The sequence below is a fragment of the Alexandromys fortis genome, unplaced genomic scaffold (assembly GCF_014885135.2).
Source record: "Alexandromys fortis isolate MF-2015 unplaced genomic scaffold, M_Fortis_MF-2015_v1.1 scaffold_346, whole genome shotgun sequence".
Taxonomy (NCBI): domain Eukaryota; kingdom Metazoa; phylum Chordata; class Mammalia; order Rodentia; family Cricetidae; genus Alexandromys; species Alexandromys fortis.
This window is the reverse complement of record NW_026068225.1, coordinates 439,713-459,460: the sequence shown is the minus strand read 5'-3', so window position 1 is coordinate 459,460 and position 19,748 is coordinate 439,713. Positions and strand designations below refer to the sequence as shown.

Sequence of the window (19,748 nt, the reverse complement as noted above, 5' to 3'; positions counted from 1 at the left end):
CTTATCACAGCAAATAATGCTAGCATCCAGTAAATGATCAGGGGACAACTGAGTAAATGAACAAATAAGAAAGTGTTTAACCCTCACTGGGGCTTGGGCTGCAAATGTCAAGCCAGGCAGCCCACTCTGGGCCACAGAAGGGCTTTTAGGTGGGACAGGTGCTGTCAATAAAGTGTGGTGGTTGTGGCAATGAAGATGGGAACGGGGCACTTGGAGATGGTGAGGAAAGGAGACGGGGGTTTTTCCCAGTTGTTTGTGATACCCTCACCAGCAAGGTGGGGATAGCTAAGCTGGATCCCGAAAGAAGAGCAGCAGATAGCAGATACATGTGAAAAGACCTAGTAGCAAATACAATATATACAGTTGAGATAACTGCAGAATATTAAGTATATCTCAAGCAGAGACAGAGACCAGACTTAGCAATCCCTAGGCATCAGAATATTGTAGGTATCTGGGGCTCCACATACTTTATATACTCACAGAAATGTTTAAATTCTTTTTTTTAAAGATTTATTTATTTATTATGTATACAACATTCCTTCCATGTATGTTTGTATGCCAGAAGAGGGAATCAGATCTCATCACAGATGGTTGTGAGCCACCATGTGGTTGCTGGGAATTGAACTCAGGACCTTTGGAAAAGCAGACAATGCTCTTAACCACTGAGCCATCTCTCCAGCCCCAAATTCTTTTAAAAGAGTAATGAGAATAAAGTTTTTTATAAAGAAAATGCTTTAATCTATTCATTTTTAGTGTGTATGATGTGTGAGTTGATATGTATAATGTGTGTCTGTGTATGTGTTTGTGTATTTGTGTGTGAAGTCAGAAGACAATCTTGGGTGTCTGTCCTGGCCTTGCACCTTGTTTGAGACAGGGTCTCTTGAGACACTGTGTGCACTAGGCTTCCTGGCCACAAGCTTCCAGGAATTTTCCTGTTGCCTTCCATCTCACCACAAGCTGGGACTACAGAGGCATGCTACCATGTCCAGCTTTACGTGCATTCTAGGGACTCAAATTCGGGTCCACATGCCAGGCCATGGCAAACACTTTCCCATCTCCCCAGTCTAATATCCTTATTTTTATAATAACACCAACAGATACAAAGTAGAATTTTCCACATATTTTTGTGGAGGAACAGGCCTACAAAAGCAAAATTGCTTAAGTCCCCTCCCCATAAAAGTCATAGCATAACCAAGTCCAGATCCAGGTCTTGAAGATGCTCATGAGCGTAGAAAAGAGTTTGGGCTTTAAACAAAGTGAGCTAGTGAAGGGATTGTAATAGGAAAACTATGGTGGTAGTTGTCATTTGAGAAATAAATGCAATCAACAGGTTTCCAAATCACCCATACTGGCTGTCTCAGAGCGTGAAGTTGAGAAAAACAGCTCTCACCCCGCACTCTACGCGGTTCTCAACTGTGTGATGATGCACAAGCACTGGCAAGGCTACAGCTAGAAATCCAAGGGATCTAAGGTTAATGACTTGTTTATGTATTATTTCAGCCTTGGTTTTCTACCAACCTCTTTACACTGATCTTTATAGACTATTCTCGTGTGTGTGTGTGTGTGTGTGTGTGTGTGTGTGTGTACGCACAGTCCATGTATGGAGGGCAGAGGACAGTCCCAGGTCTTGGTCCTCACCTTCTACCATGTTTGAGACAAGGTCTCTTTTTCATTGTTCACTTCTTCATACTCAAAGACAGCTGATCTAGGAGCTGGCAGGAATACCTGTCTCTGCCTTCTCTCTCACCGTGGGACACTGGGACTATAGACATGTGCTACTACACCCCACTTCACACAGGTTCTGGTGATCTGAACTCAGGTCCTCACGCTGGCACAGCACATGCTTTACCTACTGCGCCGTCTCCCCAGACTGATAATTGCCATTGCAATTAACTAACTATTGGGAGTTGGAAGCAGGGAGCAGTAGAGAAAGTTAGCTCTGCAATGTTGGCTCCTCGTAGCTAGGACAGACAGTGAGGATGAACTCATCTACAATAAGAGATGCTTCTGCTCTTTTGCCTTGCGGATTTGTCAACCCAGGCAAGAGTGCTGGGCTGTTGCTGATTAAAAAGGCAACCACAAGTTTCTAACTTGGTGTGAGTTTTAGCCTGGCGAAATCTGACTTAGATGGCAAAACTTAGGAAAGTTAGGAGCCACCTAATCAGCGCATTGCATCTGTAGGCAGAGGGGGAAAACCCACCAGCCCTGCAGAGTGTGACTAACTGTGGAGGGGAGAAAGGCCGTGCCTGAGCTGTCCATAAAGATGTTTGTCTGTCCTTAGCATGTGGCGTTACCTTCTCATCCTTTTTACCATGGCTCCTAGTTCATTGCTGTCTGGCCAGTCAATCATTGTGAAAATTACTACCTATAAGGAACCAAATTCTAATTTTATCTTAAAACTCTGTTTAAAAAAATAATAAAAACCTTCAGGGGATGCGAGCTTTAACAAGCACCCTTCAATTGCTTCTTCCCAGTCTCAGGCTAGCCCTCTCCCATTATTAGACACCATCTGTTTTCCAAACCACCCCCAGAAGATTCCGCCAACAAGGCTTCCCTCTGGACAGCTGCTACAAGCTACACCAACCAAACTTCCCAAGAGTCCGAACTGAAGCACAAAACTAGGATTTGAGAACCTATTTCTTGTACCCAAGCATTAGAAGAAAAAAAATGTTCACAAATTTCTGTTAGGTCTTTCCACCCTGCCCAAGGATGGCTAATGTTTTAGACTGAATGATTGTGTCTCCCTAGAATTCCTATGCTGAAGTCCCAGGCCCCAGCGTGAGGCTTTTAGGAGAGAGAGCCTTTGGGAAGTGCTTAGGTCATAAGGGTGAAGTCCTCATGTTTGGGATTAGCGCCATAGAGCCCTCTTGCTCCTTCTGTCAGATAGGATCAGAAGACAATCATTTATAAATCAGACGCAGACTCTCACCAGACACCACATCTGATCATGCCCTGAGTTCGGATTTCCCAGCTGATTTCCCAGATTCCAGAACTGTGAGAACTTTCTTTCTTTTTTTGTTGTTTTTTAGTTTTGTTTTGCTTGGTTTTTTTGTTTGTTTGTTTGTTTTTCAAGACAGGGTTTCTCTATAGGTTTGGAGACTGTCCTGGAACTAGCTCTTGTAGACCAGGCTGGCCTCGAACTCACAGGGATCCTCCTGCCTCTGCCTCCCGAGTGGGATTAAAGCCGTGTGCCACCACCACCCGGCATGAGAAGTAAATTTTGGTTGTTTGAAAGCCACTTGGTCTACAGTACTTTGCTATAGCAAATCAACCTACGATAGCCAAGTGGCTCTTCACTTGTGAAAGCAACCACATTCTTCAGAACATTTTCTCCTTGTTTAAATTGGATTTTTGATGTCTTCAATAAAAAAAAGCTTATTTAATTAAAGTCCTATTTCTGATAAGCATTTCTTTAGTCATTGGTCGGGGCAGGGGAAATGTTTACATCCTGTACCAGAACAGAAGACATTATTACCTTGAAGAACTCAATGAGAACATCTTTATTTTCCATCCAAACGATGTTGGGTAGGTATTTGTCTGGGGTTGGAGGTGGGATTGCCATTGGAAAGTTATTCAAGGCTTTTATTTTTGTAAGAAGTACCTAAAAATGAACATGAGAAATTATGGTGATCATTTCTGTGGCCAAAAAAAAAAAAGGCATGAAGTCAAAACCAAGGAAATCTAAATACTAAATATGATTGTGCTGTGCGGACTTTGACTCACAACCCCCACTCCCCACTGCCATGTGTATTATACTCTTTTTGTTCCTGTTACCTTCCTCTTATTTTCACTTATTAACTCAGATAAAACTTCTCATCTTTATAATTCAACTATTACATCCTACCCTCTCTTACACACACAGAGAGAGAGAGAGAGAGAGAGAGAGAGAGAGAGAGAGAGAGAGAGAGAGAGAGAGAGAGAGACCCCTACAAATATGTTATGGTCTCCACAGATGCCCCTGTCAGTGAAATTGTGCAATACAAATTTTACCAGTAAATGGAGAAGAGGGAATCAATCAATCAATCTACTGAGTCTAGCTAACAAGCCAGAGGAAAGTTTCAGAGACAATCCTGATAAGAAGTAAGGAATCTTGAAATTTTTCTAAGTCTTTCTTCAAGTCCCTTCCTGAAGCCTGGGCACACAGCCTGCAAGTCCTCTGAGTCCCGTTTTTTAAATCTCCATGCTTGCTTCTTCACTGAATTTAACTGCAGTTGGCTTTAGTCGCTTGAAGTCAAGGTGTTCCAACTGCTGGAGCATGCCAGGCAGTACTGGCTGTGATTGCCACGGGAATTAAGAATGCCCGGAATTGTCAAGGTAGCTCCTGTGGTTAACCGCTTTCCCCAAACTCCTCCTCTCATTACACCCTGGGTCGCCTGAACTTCCAGAACCACACAAGGTGGGGACTGCATTACTACCTTATTCATTTCGATGCCCTCGTGCTTGTCAATGATGCCTCTTGACCAGAGGAAGGTGAGGTTCTTCAGGGCTTTAGCAATCACATGGCGGATGGCCTGCTTTGTCTTCAGGGCAATGACGACATCGCGTCCTTCGTGCTCTAGGAGCCCTGGGAAAGAATAGACTTGGTAAGCAACCTACGCAGTAACCACAATAACAACCAATATTGTACCATAGCCTTTCATTCTCGCAGAACTCCTGGGGCTAGTAGGGTGAATTTGCATCCCATCAAATGGATGAGAAGATTGAAAACTAGTTTCCCCCACAACTACACCACTCTCTGTCTTATCCCCATGGTATCTCACTGCCTATTTCTGTGTCAAAACTCAATTGACTAGGGTATTGTTTTGACATCTCTGCCTCATCCTCTATGTATTCTTTGGTGGATGGATGACTTTCGTTAGAAAGAACATCTGGACTTAGGTAAGTCTTGTGAGATCAAGTGGCATTCTCATTCCTTTGTAATAATACAAGAAGTCAGGGGCTAGACTCTTGGCCAAAATTAGCATTTTATGTGTCATCTTTACGTTGAGCACCATGTCTGATGTACGTATGGAAGGTACTTACACATCTTTTTTCACTAAAATGAGGTGACCAGTAAAATAAAGGGTAGCCACGATCTAGAGCATAGATTTTTAGTACCAGATCCACCAAAGCTAGAGATCTGACTGCCACCTATTAGCCACATGGCCTCAGGCAAGCTAACCACGCTGAGCAAAACAACTTCTTGTCAAAGCTAACCCATGTGTGTTTCTTCCTAAAAACCTTGAGGGCCCTGACCTTGCCATCTGAGCAGACACCCTGCCTCCATCTTTTCCCTACACTGAAACAGCACCTGCCAGGCTCTCTCTAATGTTTTGTACCAGGCTTCCTTCTTTCAGGCTGCTTGCCAGATCCCAAACCATGACATGGAGACTTCTTACTAGTTATGAATGTGTGGCCTAACTTAGGCTTGTTTCTGGCTAGCTCTTTTAACTTAAGTTAATCTGTTCCTCTTTATCCACCTTGTGCCTGAAGCTTCTTACCTTTCTTTCTTTCTGTATGTCTTACTTTTCTGCTGTCCGCAGAGCAACAGAGCCCTGAGGAGTATCTGTCAAGAAAAGGCTCCCCCAGGGAGACAGGGGTTGCGTCTCTGTGCAACCTTCCCTATTACAAAAGGACAAATGCTCACTGAAGAGAGTTGAAAAGCTTAAATAATAGAGTGTATGCCCACAGAGGAAGGAGAAAATACCCATCGGTGGTTGAATTCCTCCAGAGAGTTCTCTGGCGCTTTGGAATTTTTTTCTTCCCAGAACTTTTTCACTCTGACACCAACAGAATTGTGTTGTCAGTGACCCACAATCAGAGTGGGAGCTCTAATCCATGTGACCATATTTAGAAAAGGGCCTTCACAGAGGTGATGAGGCTTAAAGGGTACCATAACGGTGGAGTCCCCACTGTGTAAAGATGGGTTCTCATCCTTATAAGAGAAATTGGGTACCAGAGTTCCTCTGTCCATGCAGAAAAGGTCAAATGGGGACACAGCAATGAGACAGCCATAATTACCCCCCAAGAAGCCAGGCTTCACCAGAAACCAACCTCGATAGACCATGATCTGGGATGTTGGCCTTCTGAAGCACAGAGAAATAAAATCTATAGACTCGCAAAACAAAACAGAGAAGCAAATGCTCCAACCACTCACCTAGTTCTTTAATAGCCTCTCGTTTGTTTTTTTCTAGAATGTCATACAGTTTCTGTAAGAAATTAAGGAATGGTTCTTATTACACCAAGTACAATCCTGGTTTTATCACCTGAGAAGCATCACAAAGGAAGTCTCACTTAGTTTGATCTAGGGGAGCTTTTGTCTTCCAGAAGAATTTCGCTGTATTCCCCAGACTGGGACTCAAATTGCTATGAATGGTGCAAGGCTGATGTTTTGCTTAAGTACCTTGCTTTACTGTAACTGTTTTTATTTTGAAAGAAAGAAAGAAAGAAAGAAAGAAAGAAAGAAAGAAAGAAAGAAAGAAAGGAAACAAAGAGGGAGGGAGGGAAGGAAGGGAGGGAAGGAGGAACGAAAGTACCCTTCACTCCACTGTGCACCACTAAGAATTCTCATTGGCAGAGACCAATTTGAATGCATGCCTAGGGAAACAGCTATTTGGGGATCTACTTTGCCAAGAGCACATTAGCAAGTGGAATGGTGTGGACATGCTCTGTAAACGAGTTCATGCTCCTAAAGGCCACTCCTTAAACAATCGGAGAAGTAACTCCACACTGAGGCAAACAGATGGTGTGATTGCTTTTTCAACCCCACAACAGCTACTGTGGGCTGCTCACTGTGTCCCAGGCACTGTTCCTCATAAAGCTCACTCCGGCTGTCAGTCTTTCTGGAGCGTTTTCTTAGCCACACCAACTCGGAGGCAACAAGGCACAGTCCTCTGTGTTGTCACATGCGGGTGCCTGCAATGCCCTCAGATACCGCACTGACGCTGAGACAACAGTGCACAGTCCCCTGGGTTGCCACATACAGGCACCTGAAAGGCACTCAGATACTGCTTATCGGAAACAATAGGTCTGTTATCTGAAGCTTAAACAAAAAGAAATTGTTTTTTCTTGTTTGTTTGGACTTTTAAAAAATTTACACCTAGTAAATCCCTTTCTTTGTATATGCAAATGAGATATGTCATCTTTTATGAAACACTTCGATATTAGTATTAGTATTAGACATCTTATGGCACCAACATACTCATGTCCAGCCCTTTTTGAATTATGCTAAGTCTCCTTTGTGCAGAATTGAATTTATGTTCACACTGAGATTCTGGGCAACAGTACCTCCTGCCTTCAAAGACACCACTACCAGAGAGGCAATGTCGGTCACCTCACTGCAGGTAAACTGCCATAGGCCAGTTTCCAGAAACACCCGGTGTTGTGGAATTTAGTTTAAGATGTGTTACATTCGTTTATGCTGTGGGACATTTGTTTAATGACGCAAAGATGTGTGGCATTCTTTTAGGCTGCATTTGTCTAACTCTGTGAAGCTGTGTATCTTTGTCTGTCTAAAACCTGATTGGTCAAATAAAGAGCCAATAGCAAGGCAGGAACGAGGACAGGTAGGGCTGGCAGACAGAATAAATAGGAAGAGAAATCTGGAAAAGGAAATCAAGGAGGAACAAGAAGGAGGAGGACTCCAGGGAGCCAGTCACCCAGCTTCACAGCAAGCCACAGAGCAAGAAGTAAAGAAAGATATAGAGAACAGAGAAAGATAAAAATCCAGAGGCTAAAGGTAGATGGGATAATTTAAATTAAGAAAATCTGGCTAGAAACAAGCCAAGCAAAGGTTGGGCATTCATAAGAAAGAATAAGCCTCCGTGTATTTATTTGGGAGCTGGGTGGTGCCCCCCCAAAGAACAAAGAGACAAAAAATTAAAAAAACAACCCAGTCACTTCAGAAGAAGCAGCTACCTAATACATATCTCAAAAAGTCACTGAAGTCTTTACTGAAGTCCTCTGCTTCTGAATTTTTATTTTCTTTCATGTGTAGGGGTGTTTCGTCCAAATTTATGTCTGCACCATATGAGTGCTTGGTACCTGGGGGACTAGATGCCAGCATCACATCCCTGGAGCTAGAGCTAAAGATGCCTGTGAGGTGCCATGTGCTGCTGAGAAATGAATCTGGAGCCTCTGAAAGAACAGCCAGTGCTCTTAACCACTGGGTCATCTCTCCCTTTAAAGTGCCAATGGAGGCTTCTTTTCTACCTTAGCTATCAAGGCAACTCCTCCAGATCCCTCTGCCAGCTCCTAAATGTCTCCAAACGTCCTTAGCGCCCTCCCCGGTTTGTCTTCTCTCATCTTCCTCCCTCTAAAGCCTCTGTGAACTTCTCCACATTCTCTGTTTTGTGTCTTTGTTTTCTGTTTGGGGAGGGCTATGGCAGGGGAGGGAAAGGGTCCCATTGTGTAGCCTCAGCCAACCTAGAACTCACTGTGTAGTCCAGTATAACCTAGAAACAATTCCCACTTTTGAAATGGGACGTCAAGGGAGCAGAAGTCGTGCAGGAAACAGAAACTTTTCAAATAAATATGAGATTCAAGAGACGGGGGGGGGGAGAAAGAGGGAGGGAGGGAGGGAAGGAGGGAGGGAGAGAGGGAAGGAGGGAGGAAGGGAGGGAGGGAAGGAGGGAGGGAGGGACGGAGGGACGGAGGGAGGGAGGGAAAGAGAGAAACCATTGCTTGGAGAAAGAAATAATCAAAATGGTGGTCAAAAAATTAAAGCAACATTTTAATGGGTCTGCAAATGAACAGAAGGAACGCAACAGAGGGCTAGAGAACACGCAGAGGGCTAAGCATTACATTTAACAGGGGCTGTTTCTGGCTGGGCGGGAGCAAGCTGAGTCACTTTTACTTGCCAGCTCTTCTTGGACCAGTGACTCACCGCGACTCACTCATTACACCCATCTCACTACCAGCACTGTTTCCACGACCATCAGCTTCACCATGAGGCTCCGTGAGTGCCCAGCTCACATTTGGCTTTGTTCAGCATTTTCAGTTCTCTTTTTGGTGGGTAATCATCATCATTATTGCTTTTGCTTGTTGTGTCTTGTCTTATTTTGTTTGAGATAGGGTCTCACATAGCACACCCAAGTGCATACACACACAACCATACACCCACATATGCGTGTATGCACACACATACACACATGAAAGTTTACACTCTTCTCTGAAGAACCTTGTTTAACAAACATTTGAACCTGTTTGACTACTGAGATCTGTCTGTTGGTCACATACCTGACAAGCTGATCCTAAAGACATGAATATACCTAGGTAAGGTAATTCCCATCCACCCCATCCTCTGCCTGTTTCTCACCTGATAGATTGATTCACGACCAGAAATTTGCCTGACCAAAAGTTTGGCATCTTCCTGACTTTTGACATAGCCTTTTGTAATACTGTACATCAAACTGAGGCTCTTCTTGATCTGTACGTCCGCAATATTTATTAGTATTGGTATTATAATCTGAAGCAATAAGGTGAAGGAAAAAGCATGCATTTAATTAAGTGTTTTCTCTTTCATGAGGATCGAGTTTACAATGCTATGGGCATACACGTAAGCAGGAGAGAGTGTAGGTACAGGCTGTGGAGACCACAGGAGGGAATTAAAGGCACTGAGCAAGGCAGAGGAGGCAACAGAGCCCTGGGACAGAAAAGTAGAAAAAAGACTGGGGTGCACAAGAAGAGGCAATGGGATGGTAGAGGAGGGAGCAAAATTAATAAAAATATAGTTTTATTTGAAAACCCTAGATTGAAATCTAATACTGTGTGTTAATTTATTTTTTAACAAAAAAAAAAATCATGAGGAAAACACCCATTCTGGCAGAAATTCTCCAAGTGTCAAATGTAGGCCAGCAAAAAACATGTCCAGGAACTTTCTAGAAATGCAGAATTTGGTCCTGTCCAGAAGTTCAGTGTCAGACACTGTGGTGTGTGGTCAGCGGGCCACTGACTGCATCCATACACACTTGGGTTTGTGACCACTCCCGAAAGTCAAAGCTCTGTGAATAATTGACTGTAGCTTTAGGTGGAGTCCCAGTCCCTGTACCGTAGTCTCTCTCCTCTTCAATATCAGAAAGCAGAAGTGGTGGCCCAGGGCGCTGAGCAACAGCTTTGAGGAATAAACGCTCTCTCTGCACCATGCAGGCCTCCTTCCTTCCTTGTTCTACATTTCTCTACTTTTAGGCTGCGGCCACCTAATGCAGGGACTTAAGAGTTAAGACTTATACCATCTCTCCAGCCGCCGTCTCTGTGACCTTCAGCAAACTCCCTGTGACTCTGAGGACTCCGTTTCCTCCTAAGCAAAATGAAACTAATATGTAAAGCCTAGGAACCCAATGGAGCCACTGCTCCAAAGCCAACTGTCACAGCAAGGTGCTTCCCATAGAGACCATGCTGGGTCAGAGCACAGGAGCATTTGGTGGGAGACTCAATATCAGTAGAGGAGAAAGTAACAAGAAAATAGTACCATGGTGCCAGAATTAAAAGAACAGAGTTGGGACGTATAAGCTGCCATTTGATTACAAACTTGGGTGTAGAGGGATTTTGTTTAAAGAAAATGTTTTCAAAGTCTTCTCTTGTGATAGACTGACACCCCCTGAGCTGACCACTGATGCCTAGGGCATCTAAAATAAAGATCTCCAATGTTTTCCCAACCTTTGCCAAGGCAGAGATGTTTCTTTTTGAAGTCACGTTGGACTGAGTCTAATTTTTAGGGCACCTAACTTTATGTAGAAGTTACACCTACCCCAGAAGGTTATTGTAAGAGTTTAACTGGATAAAGTATATAAAGTACTTGCCCCAGTTCCTGGAAAAAAGTAAGTGCTTAATTAAAAAACCCAACTATATAATAATATTGATTTACTAAATACACTTTACTATGATTTTGTTCAGGCAGTACAAGACAGAAGGGTTAACTACCTGATTGAGAACTGGTGGGCACACTCTCAATAGATTTGTGTTTGTTTAACCATCTCCTCTAAAATGAAACATTCTATTCTGGAGGAAGTCTCCTTAAGACTCAGAAAGTATAAACCACTCACAAGTATCAGAAAGTCCCTGAAATTTACAAGGCTCACAAGGCCTCTTCCCCAGATTATGTAATGGTGAGGCCTGCTGGGGAAAGAAACTGACCTGCCAATTCTGAGTCACCTCTGTAAGTAAAGCCTCACCCATACTTCTGTTAAGTAAACCCAAGAAACTCTGCTTGAAGAACATTCTGAAAGAGACAGCTCCTTCTCTCATTTTCTCAAAAGAGTGAAGCTTACTAACTCACTTAGTAAACCATGCAGCGAACCAGTATTTTAGCATAGGAACCCTTACCTTAAAGATAGGAAGAAACCTAATTATTCTTAAATATCCTATCACCACTGTAAACTGGATCAGAATCAAGCTGTCTGGTCTCAGCTTGACAAAGTAGATGCACAATATATCAACGATTCCCATAACTATGATGAAAAAATCCAAAGTATTCCAATTCTGAAGAAAGTACTTTTTTTTTAAAATCATTATCTGTTTAAAAACACAAACAGAATATATGTTACTCCATAACAACTATATATTGACATAGGGGAGAGGGAAATATTTAAACTTGTAAGTTAGCTAGAAGTGAGTTACACCCTAGGTGTGACCTTTTTGTTTTATGTGTATGTGTGTGTTCACCTGAGCATATGTTTACGCACACTACCTGTGTGCAGGTGCCCGTGGAGTCCAGAACAGAGCATCTGATACCCTGGATCTGGAGTTACAGTTATGGATTTCTGTGGGATAATCCTTCTGTGTACTGTGAAAATGTGTTGCTGTCCTTTTTAATTAAAAAAAAAAAAAAGATTGACTGATAGCTAGCCAGGGCAGAGAGAAGACTGGGGAGAAGAAGGATGGAGTCAGAGGATCACGTAGCGTAATAGAAATGGGTTGACTGAAGTTACAAGAGCTAGCTAAAAATAAGCCTAAGCTACCGGCCAAGCTTTTATAATTAATATTAAGTTTCTGTGTGGTTACTTAGGAGCCGGCTGGCGGGATAGAGCTGATTGACGGGACAGGAAAAACTGTGTCTACAATGGCTAATTGTGAACTACTCAGTGTGTTTGCTGGGAACTGGACTCAGACCCTCTAGAGGGCACTGCCCCTTCTTAAGCTCTGAGCCATCTCTCCAGTCCCATGAGTTGTATTCTAAACTCTGAATTTTAAGCTACTTGTCTGGAATTCCCCCAAATTATTAATACACATCAAAATGTTTAGTGAGACTCAAAATATAGCATCTATAATGGAGCTGCAAAACCAAAATAATAATTTCAAGGCAGTAGACAAGCTTGCTGCAATACTATTAATGAAGCACCGTCAGTTACCATCACTGAGTCTCCTGTCCAGGCACGTGACTCTCAAGCCAATTCATGTGTATTTGCTTACACATTCCATGAATCATCTGAGGGAAGCGTTTATGCCTGAAATACCAGTTTTCTGTCACCTAACCCTTGGGAGTCTCTCTACTATGATGAGATGCAACCAATGGCCAAGACTGGCACCAAGGCTGTGAACATCCCAGGATCCATCAGCTGCAATAACAAATAGCTTCTGGTATCAAGTTATTTTGATAATAAGATAACAGAAAATGGATTCAAAATATCTGAATTATTCTTTTTTGTACAATATATTTCTATTTTCCACAGTACCTTCAGTGCTGATTCTAATGTGTATAAAAACATAAAATAGTAGTTTATGGATATCAGTGCTGATATATTTAGCTCTCTTGCAGTTGGCCATATGTGTATTATCATAGGGAAAATATACATTACTGATACAACATATGTGGCATATTCAAATTCTTCTGAAATTATAATGCGATAGACAAAAATCAGAAATTTATTATTCCTGGAAAAAAATAAGAGCAAATAATATCAAGTCATTTAAAGTATAACAAGTAAGCAGTGAAGGCCAACATCAGTCTAAATAAATCAAACTAGACATAATATTAAATACATAAGTAAAAAAAAAAGCCTACAGCCAGGCCTTTAGTCCCAGCACTTAGGAGGCAGACGCAGGTGGATCACTGAGTTTGAGGCCAGCCTGGTCTACAGAATGAGTTCCAGGGTAGCCAGTGCTATACAGAGAAACCCTGTCTCCAAAAAACAAAATACTACTACTAATAATAATAACTAGCATACTTTACATAGAGATTATAGTAGAGGAAGAGAAAAGGCTGACTCTGTTAATGTATATAATAAATTAAAAGCAAGAAACAATAAACATAGAGGAATATATGTTATTCATTAGCATTGTTTAAAATTTTTAAATGGGAAAAAAATTTTAAATGGGAGAAATATTCAACAGTTACCATATTCGTGCCGGGCAGTGGTGGCACATGCCTTTAATCCTAGCACTCAAGAGGCAGAGGCAGGAGGATCTTTGTGAGTTCGAAGCCAGAACTCACAAAGTTCTGGTCTACAAGAGCTGGTTCCAGGACAGGCACCAAAGCTACAGAGGGAAACCTTGTCTCGAAAAACAAAAATAAGTAAATAAATAAATAAATAAAAATAAAAAATAAATTACCATATTCATTTCTTAAAACTTTCGTTTGTTTGTTTTTTTGTTTTTCGAGACAGGGTTTCTCTGTGGCTTTGGAGCCTGTCGCTCTGTAGACCAGGCTGGTCTCGAACTCACAGAGATCCGCCTGCCTCTGCCTCCCAAGTGCTGGGATTAAAGGCGTGCGCCACCACCTCCCGGCTCATTTCTTAAAACTTTCTAATCCATCCAAAATAGAAATGAACAAAAGAGGTTTCTGGATATGATAACTGTTTACTTGGCCAACTTGATTGGATTAAAAAACATCTTGGTTGTGAGATTTCTTCCTTATGACTTGTTGCCTAGGCAGCTCCCAGAGGCTTCCAAAACAATACAAAGGCTATTGTCATTGTTCCTGCTTAACCACTAGAACTAGATATTCTACATTTCTAAATCCTTATCGCTGAAGACAACATCCACTCTGGACACAGAACACAAAGAGGTAAAGCTGAAACTGAGCTGGCCTCTTCCTCCCTGCGGCTCTCACTCACAGTGATAGAACGTGGTATCTAGGCTGTCAACGGAGAAAAGTCATCAACAACCAAGTGCAGCTGTGGACCTTGAGGGTGTTCGTGATAAACTGCCTGGCAAGATATGCCCACTGGTTCAATGTTGGCATGGATGTGCTGAGAGAAACACCACATCTTGATTAGATTGGAGGCCCACTCCCCTAGACGGCATATATGCCTACCATTATAGATCTAGCCAAAAGCCCATGGCCAGGAGCTCCCAGTCCTCCCAGTGGACCTGCAGTTGATGCTTTGTCAAATGCCTTCCAGATATATATGTGTATTCTCATAGACTCACACGGCTCTCGGCCTCTATCTTCTACAGTCCAAGTGGGACTCATGACTGGTCAAAATAAGGCACTGCTGAGTGTCTGGCCTCAAATGGGACACTGATGCCGCCTCCTCTGAGGCTCAAGGAACATCTTGGATGGGAGGTGCAAGGACTGTGAGAACCAAAGGATGAAGACGGATGTTGTGGGGCGCTATCTTCTGGATATGGCATGGCTGTTGGAATCATCAACACACAGCAGGTGTGACTACGGTGGGTGCACAGAGGAAGAGAGGGGGAAGGGAAGCAGAAAGAGGCAGAAAAACATCCTCTCTCACTGCTCCCAGATCTGAACAAGCAGCCTTACTCTCCCAGGGTCACCCTTTCTCTGCCATGACGATCTATGCCCCTCAAACTGTGAGCTGAAGCTATTCCTTCTTGAGCTGTTTTGTGTCCAGAATCCCATTACAGCAATGAGAAACAATGCTCTTGAACATACGTCAGGATGCTAAGGGTTTACTTTTTTATGTTCTCTTTAAATTTATTCAATGGAAGAAAGCAGAAAATATTCCCTGTATGTTCTTGGTTTTGCGTCCTCTTTTGGAAAAGAGAAGCTGTTTTCCTGCTCTAAAATTATATAAGTTCACGGTCTATATAACAAAGTAAAAACTCTACCCAGGCTAAGCAAAGCATGTATTTAATAATATTTTGGAAAATCAGGCATTCTTAAGGTACAGTTGATTTTCCCTTAATTTTAGACATTTATCCAACAAACAAGGTTGCCTTGGGCTCGATTTGAGCCACTGCAGGTATGGCTCACGCTTTCCCAGTCCTCTACCCAGATGAGTAGTGCAAGAAATGTGGTATACGAGCTAGTCCTAAAATGCCATCATCTTCTATAAGGATGTCAGTGAAGTTGCTGAGCTAGAAGAGGCAAACACACTCTTCAGTCACTACTTAACCTGCAAACATCTGTCACAAAATTAGTTTAAATAGAAGGGGGATCTACTCTAAAAGCGTTGCAGTGGTGATATTCTGGGTATGATGCTCTTAAAGGTTCGTAATACTTACCCAGGTACAGTGAAAAGTATCCTTTCTTTGTGATATTCCAAGTAAGTTAACATGTTTTTAAACTTTATAAGCCAACTTCTAGCTCTCACATAAGTTGAAACATCAGAAATACTCATGAATCTAAGAAAAACACATGTGTGTTGTTAAAAATAGTATCTCAGTTAGGACAATAAAGGGGGAAGATATACTAAATATTAATGTCGGCTTACTGAATATGCTGTCTTAGCCCTTAGTTCCTGCACCTCTCCATATCCGCGGTCATATTTCAGTAACACTTTTAGCCTGAGACTCCTGTGCCCATGTTCCTAGAACCCTTCCTGACCTGAGACTGGACCTAATTAAAGTTTTTCTAGACCAGCCCCCTTAGGAGTTCTAGAACTAAGCTTCCTTTATCTCATGTTACGCGACCCTAAAGGCAACTGAATGCCCCAGCTTTCCCAAATATAATCCCCAGGCCAATGATAGGTCTCCCATAGAGATGACCAGACTCCTGATATAGTAATCACCACCCAGTTGTTATCTCTGCCACTGACTCACAGTTTTGTCTCAGATACCCACTCACGAATGCTAGCCAGGACAGTGACCGGATATTGATACATCTTTAAGACAATGAGCTTTTCCCACCACACTGCATGGCATCTAGCTATACCATCATTTAGGCCAACTACTCCAGAGCTCATTCTATCCCCGGAGAGCAATCTATGAACAAAATCCAGGCTGCTGTTCTTTTTCCAATAACTTAGAGAATATGATACAAAAGCAAAATACTTAGAAGAGCAATTAAAGCTCTATGGAATCTTTTTTTTTTTTTTTTTTTTTTTTTGATTTTCAAGACAGGGTTTCTCTGTAGTTTTTGGTGCCTGTCCTGGAACTAGCTCTTGTAGACCAGGCTGGCCTCAAACTCACAGAGATCCACCTGCCTCTACCTCCTGAGTGCTGGGATTAAAGGCGTGCGCCACCGCTGCCCGGGCTGCTCTATGGAATCTTATTCATGGATTCCCTTGTCTCTTATCAAAGTCTGATCATCTCCAAAGTTATGAAACTCATGAACGTGGGAGGCAGAATAAAGAGGGGCATTCAGAGTAGATAAATTTGGGGTAGGGATATAGAGAATGAGGAGAGTTTACCAAGCATGTTCAAGACCCAGCGTAGAAAAAAGAAAGAGGGAGAGAGGACTAAAGGAGGGAGGGCAGGAAGGAGGGCGGGAGGAAAGAAAAGGAGCGGGAGTGAGAAGAGGGAAAATGTTATTGGACAGACGGATGAGGGTACAGGTGGACAAATAGATGGACACAGAGAGAGCCAAGATGATAGATTGGTTAATCCGGACATTTAATTCTCAGTTTGTTCATAGCCACAAATTCATTCAGTCTGGGAAAATACAAATAAAGAAGTGTCTCACTTACTTTCCGTGGATGGGGCAGTAGCTTTTGGTTGCACCAATTAATATCCGGGCCGCCTCTACCCCAAGGACCCCATCATTACACTGCTTTTCAAAGCTGCTCTGAAACAGTTTTGATATTTTAGTATTTTATACTTATAAATATTTACATATATTCATATTGAAATAAAAATTACAAAGGATCAAAACATTAATGGAATGGCTGAGAACTGCGGCTCACGCCTGTAATCCCAGCACTTGAAAGGCGGGAGGATTATCATGAATTCCAGGACTGCCCAAGCTACAGTGAAACCTTACTTCAAAAGAAAGAAAAAATATAAAATAGCTTATGCTACTCTTACAATTTTATTTCATTGTTTTTTTAATTTATTTATTATGTGTGTGAGCACAAGAAGGCCAGAAGACAATTCATAGGAATAGTTCTCTCCTCCACTAAGTGGGTCCAGGGGATAGAACTCAGGTCTTCAGGCAAGAAGACAAGGGCCTTTACCCACTGAGCAGCTGACTTGCCAACTCCCATCGTGGGCTTCCTGGTTCTTGCATAACTCACACTATAATTACTAACACCAGGTCTCAGCCTTGGCACGTCATGGGCTCTGTCAATTTATTACACTACTAGAAGTTAAATAAGCAGCCAGGGGAATCTCATATAAGAGGAACACAATGTATTCCATTTCCAAAAAGCAGTTTCAGCTGAACGTGGTGACAAAAGCCTGCAATCCCAGCACCTGGGAGACTGAAACGGAAGAATCATGAGTTCAAGATCAGCTTGGGATACCTACTGAGACCCTGTCTCAAAAACAAAATAAAACTTTTCAGCTGTTTAAAGGGCCACAAAGTGACAGATAAAACTTACTAGTAAAGGGCCACAACGTGACAGATAAAACTTACTAGTCTTAGAAACAAAATGTTTGTAACCTGAACTCAAAGCCCAAAGAAGGAAGACTTGGTTTTGTTAAGTTTTAATAACTCAGGCTGCAGAGATGACACCATCAGTAAGGCATTTGCCTTACATGCACAGGACCTGAGTTTGGATCCCAGCATCCCTGTGAAGGGTTCAGTTCAGCTCAGCTCCAGCCTGTACTCCCAGCAATGGGGAGTAGAGACAGGAGGATGCCCCAGGCCTGCTGGCCAGCCAGCCTAACCAATCAGTGAATTTCAGATTCAGTAAGACAAACTGTCTCCAAAAATAAAATTGAAAAGCAATTGAGAAAGACACTCATTGTCAACCTCCAGCACATGCAGGCAGAGTTTTTGTCTGGCCAACAGCTCCCAAATAAACACACTGGGGCTTATATTAATTACAAATGCTTGGCCGATAGCTCAGGTTTGTGACTAGCTAACTCTTAAACTTATATTAAGCCACATTTTTTATCTATGTTCTACCATGTGGCTTGGTACCTTTTCTCAGTATGGCATGCTCATTTTGCTTCTCCCTGTATCTGCTGGCGACTCCTCTGACTCTGCCCCACTTCACCCCATCTCTCTCAGTTTGCTTGTACCACTTAATACTTCTTGCCTAGCTACTGGACAATCAGCTTTTTACTAACCGCTGAGAATAATACATATATACAGTGTATAGAAGGTTTATTCCACAGTGCACACACACGCACACACGTATACACACACACATACCAAATAAATAAATTTCTGTAACTCAAAGACTAATTTTGACAGTCTATAGACTATTTCAGAAGACAAAAAAGGTTTTCTAATTACCCAAAAACTATAAGGATTAAAGGCTTGTGAGACAAAAAAAATAATATTGTTTGAATAATACCAACCATTTGTATTATAGCTACATGCAATCTGGCCTCTTCTATTAAAACTTCATCTGTTGGGGACTCCTCTTTTGGACCATGAAAAGAGGAAACCTGAACAGTGTGCGTCTGTTTTAAAATCTAAAGAGACAAAGTTGAAAATAAGCTAAAACAAGATAAACATTGTACTTAACAAAGATTTTAGTAACTCGCTCAGAATTGCTACAGCAATAAGCTGTATATAACTTGATTAATGCTTTGCCATATGTGTCTTAGTTATGGTTCCTATTGCTGTGAAGATACACCATGACCATGGCAACTCTTATAAAGGAAAATATTTAATATGCAGCTTACAGTTAGAGGTTTAGTCCATTATCATCATTGTGGGAGGCAAGCAGGTAGACGTGGTGCTGGAGAAGGAGCTGGGAGTTCTACGTTCTACCTCTTGCAGGCAACAGGAAGTGAACTGAGACACTGGGTGTAACTTGAGCATAGGAGACCTCAAAGCCCTCCTCCACGGTGAGACACTTCCTACAACAAGGCCACACCCACTCGAACAAAGCCATACCTCCTAATAGTGCCATTCCCTTTGGGGGAGCATTTTCTTTAAAAGAATCACAATATTAGACCATTGATTTCAATTGCCATGAAGGAAATATTCCTTTGGGAGATTTAGAAGCCAGTTTACCCTTTAAGCCTGTGGTTTCTACTTTTTATAAAACACAGAGATCTCTCAGGATCTCTACCTGTTGGAAGCGTCATCTTAGCCGAGGTCATTGTCTGGAATTTAACCAGCCATTTTGAACAAACATCCATTTTCCTTGTATCTAATATAAAGGCCAATCATGAAGACTTTCTTTTAGGGACAGAATTCAAAGAAGTTGCTTCACCAGGACATCAAAGTTAATAGATTTCATAGATCTCCCCCTCTATTTTCCAGTATTTGGTTAGTAGAGTCACGTTTGTGCATATGTGTATGTACACAGATGTAAGTTTGTGTATGTGTGTGTACATGTGTGCACATGTGTGTGGAGGACAGAGATCACCTCAGAAGAACCACTTTGGTTTTGGTTTTGGTTTACTTTTCAAAGGAATTTTTACTAATTAAATTTGTTCTTTGACAATTCTAGACATTCACTTTTTGAAACAGTCACTCACTGGAAGCAGAAGCTCACAGATGAGGCTAGGATGGCTGTCCTGTG

General features: G+C 42.2%; 1 protein-coding gene across 1 annotated transcript in view; it reads right to left on the bottom strand.

Annotated features, from left to right (window-relative positions):
• Nucleotides 1–19,748, bottom strand: part of Slc9c2 (solute carrier family 9 member C2 (putative)) — a 66,663-nt gene that overhangs the window by 20,378 nt on the left and 26,537 nt on the right. The window contains exons 13-21 of the mRNA XM_050130658.1: nt 18,571–18,687; nt 16,791–16,888; nt 15,388–15,507; nt 12,651–12,849; nt 11,302–11,490; nt 9,296–9,445; nt 6,137–6,188; nt 4,416–4,564; nt 3,476–3,601 (exon numbers count right to left, since the gene is read on the bottom strand). Of these exons, the coding sequence (XP_049986615.1) occupies nt 3,476–3,601; nt 4,416–4,564; nt 6,137–6,188; nt 9,296–9,445; nt 11,302–11,490; nt 12,651–12,849; nt 15,388–15,507; nt 16,791–16,888; nt 18,571–18,687 (1,200 nt within the window). The remainder of the gene's footprint in view (nt 1–3,475; nt 3,602–4,415; nt 4,565–6,136; nt 6,189–9,295; nt 9,446–11,301; nt 11,491–12,650; nt 12,850–15,387; nt 15,508–16,790; nt 16,889–18,570; nt 18,688–19,748) is intronic.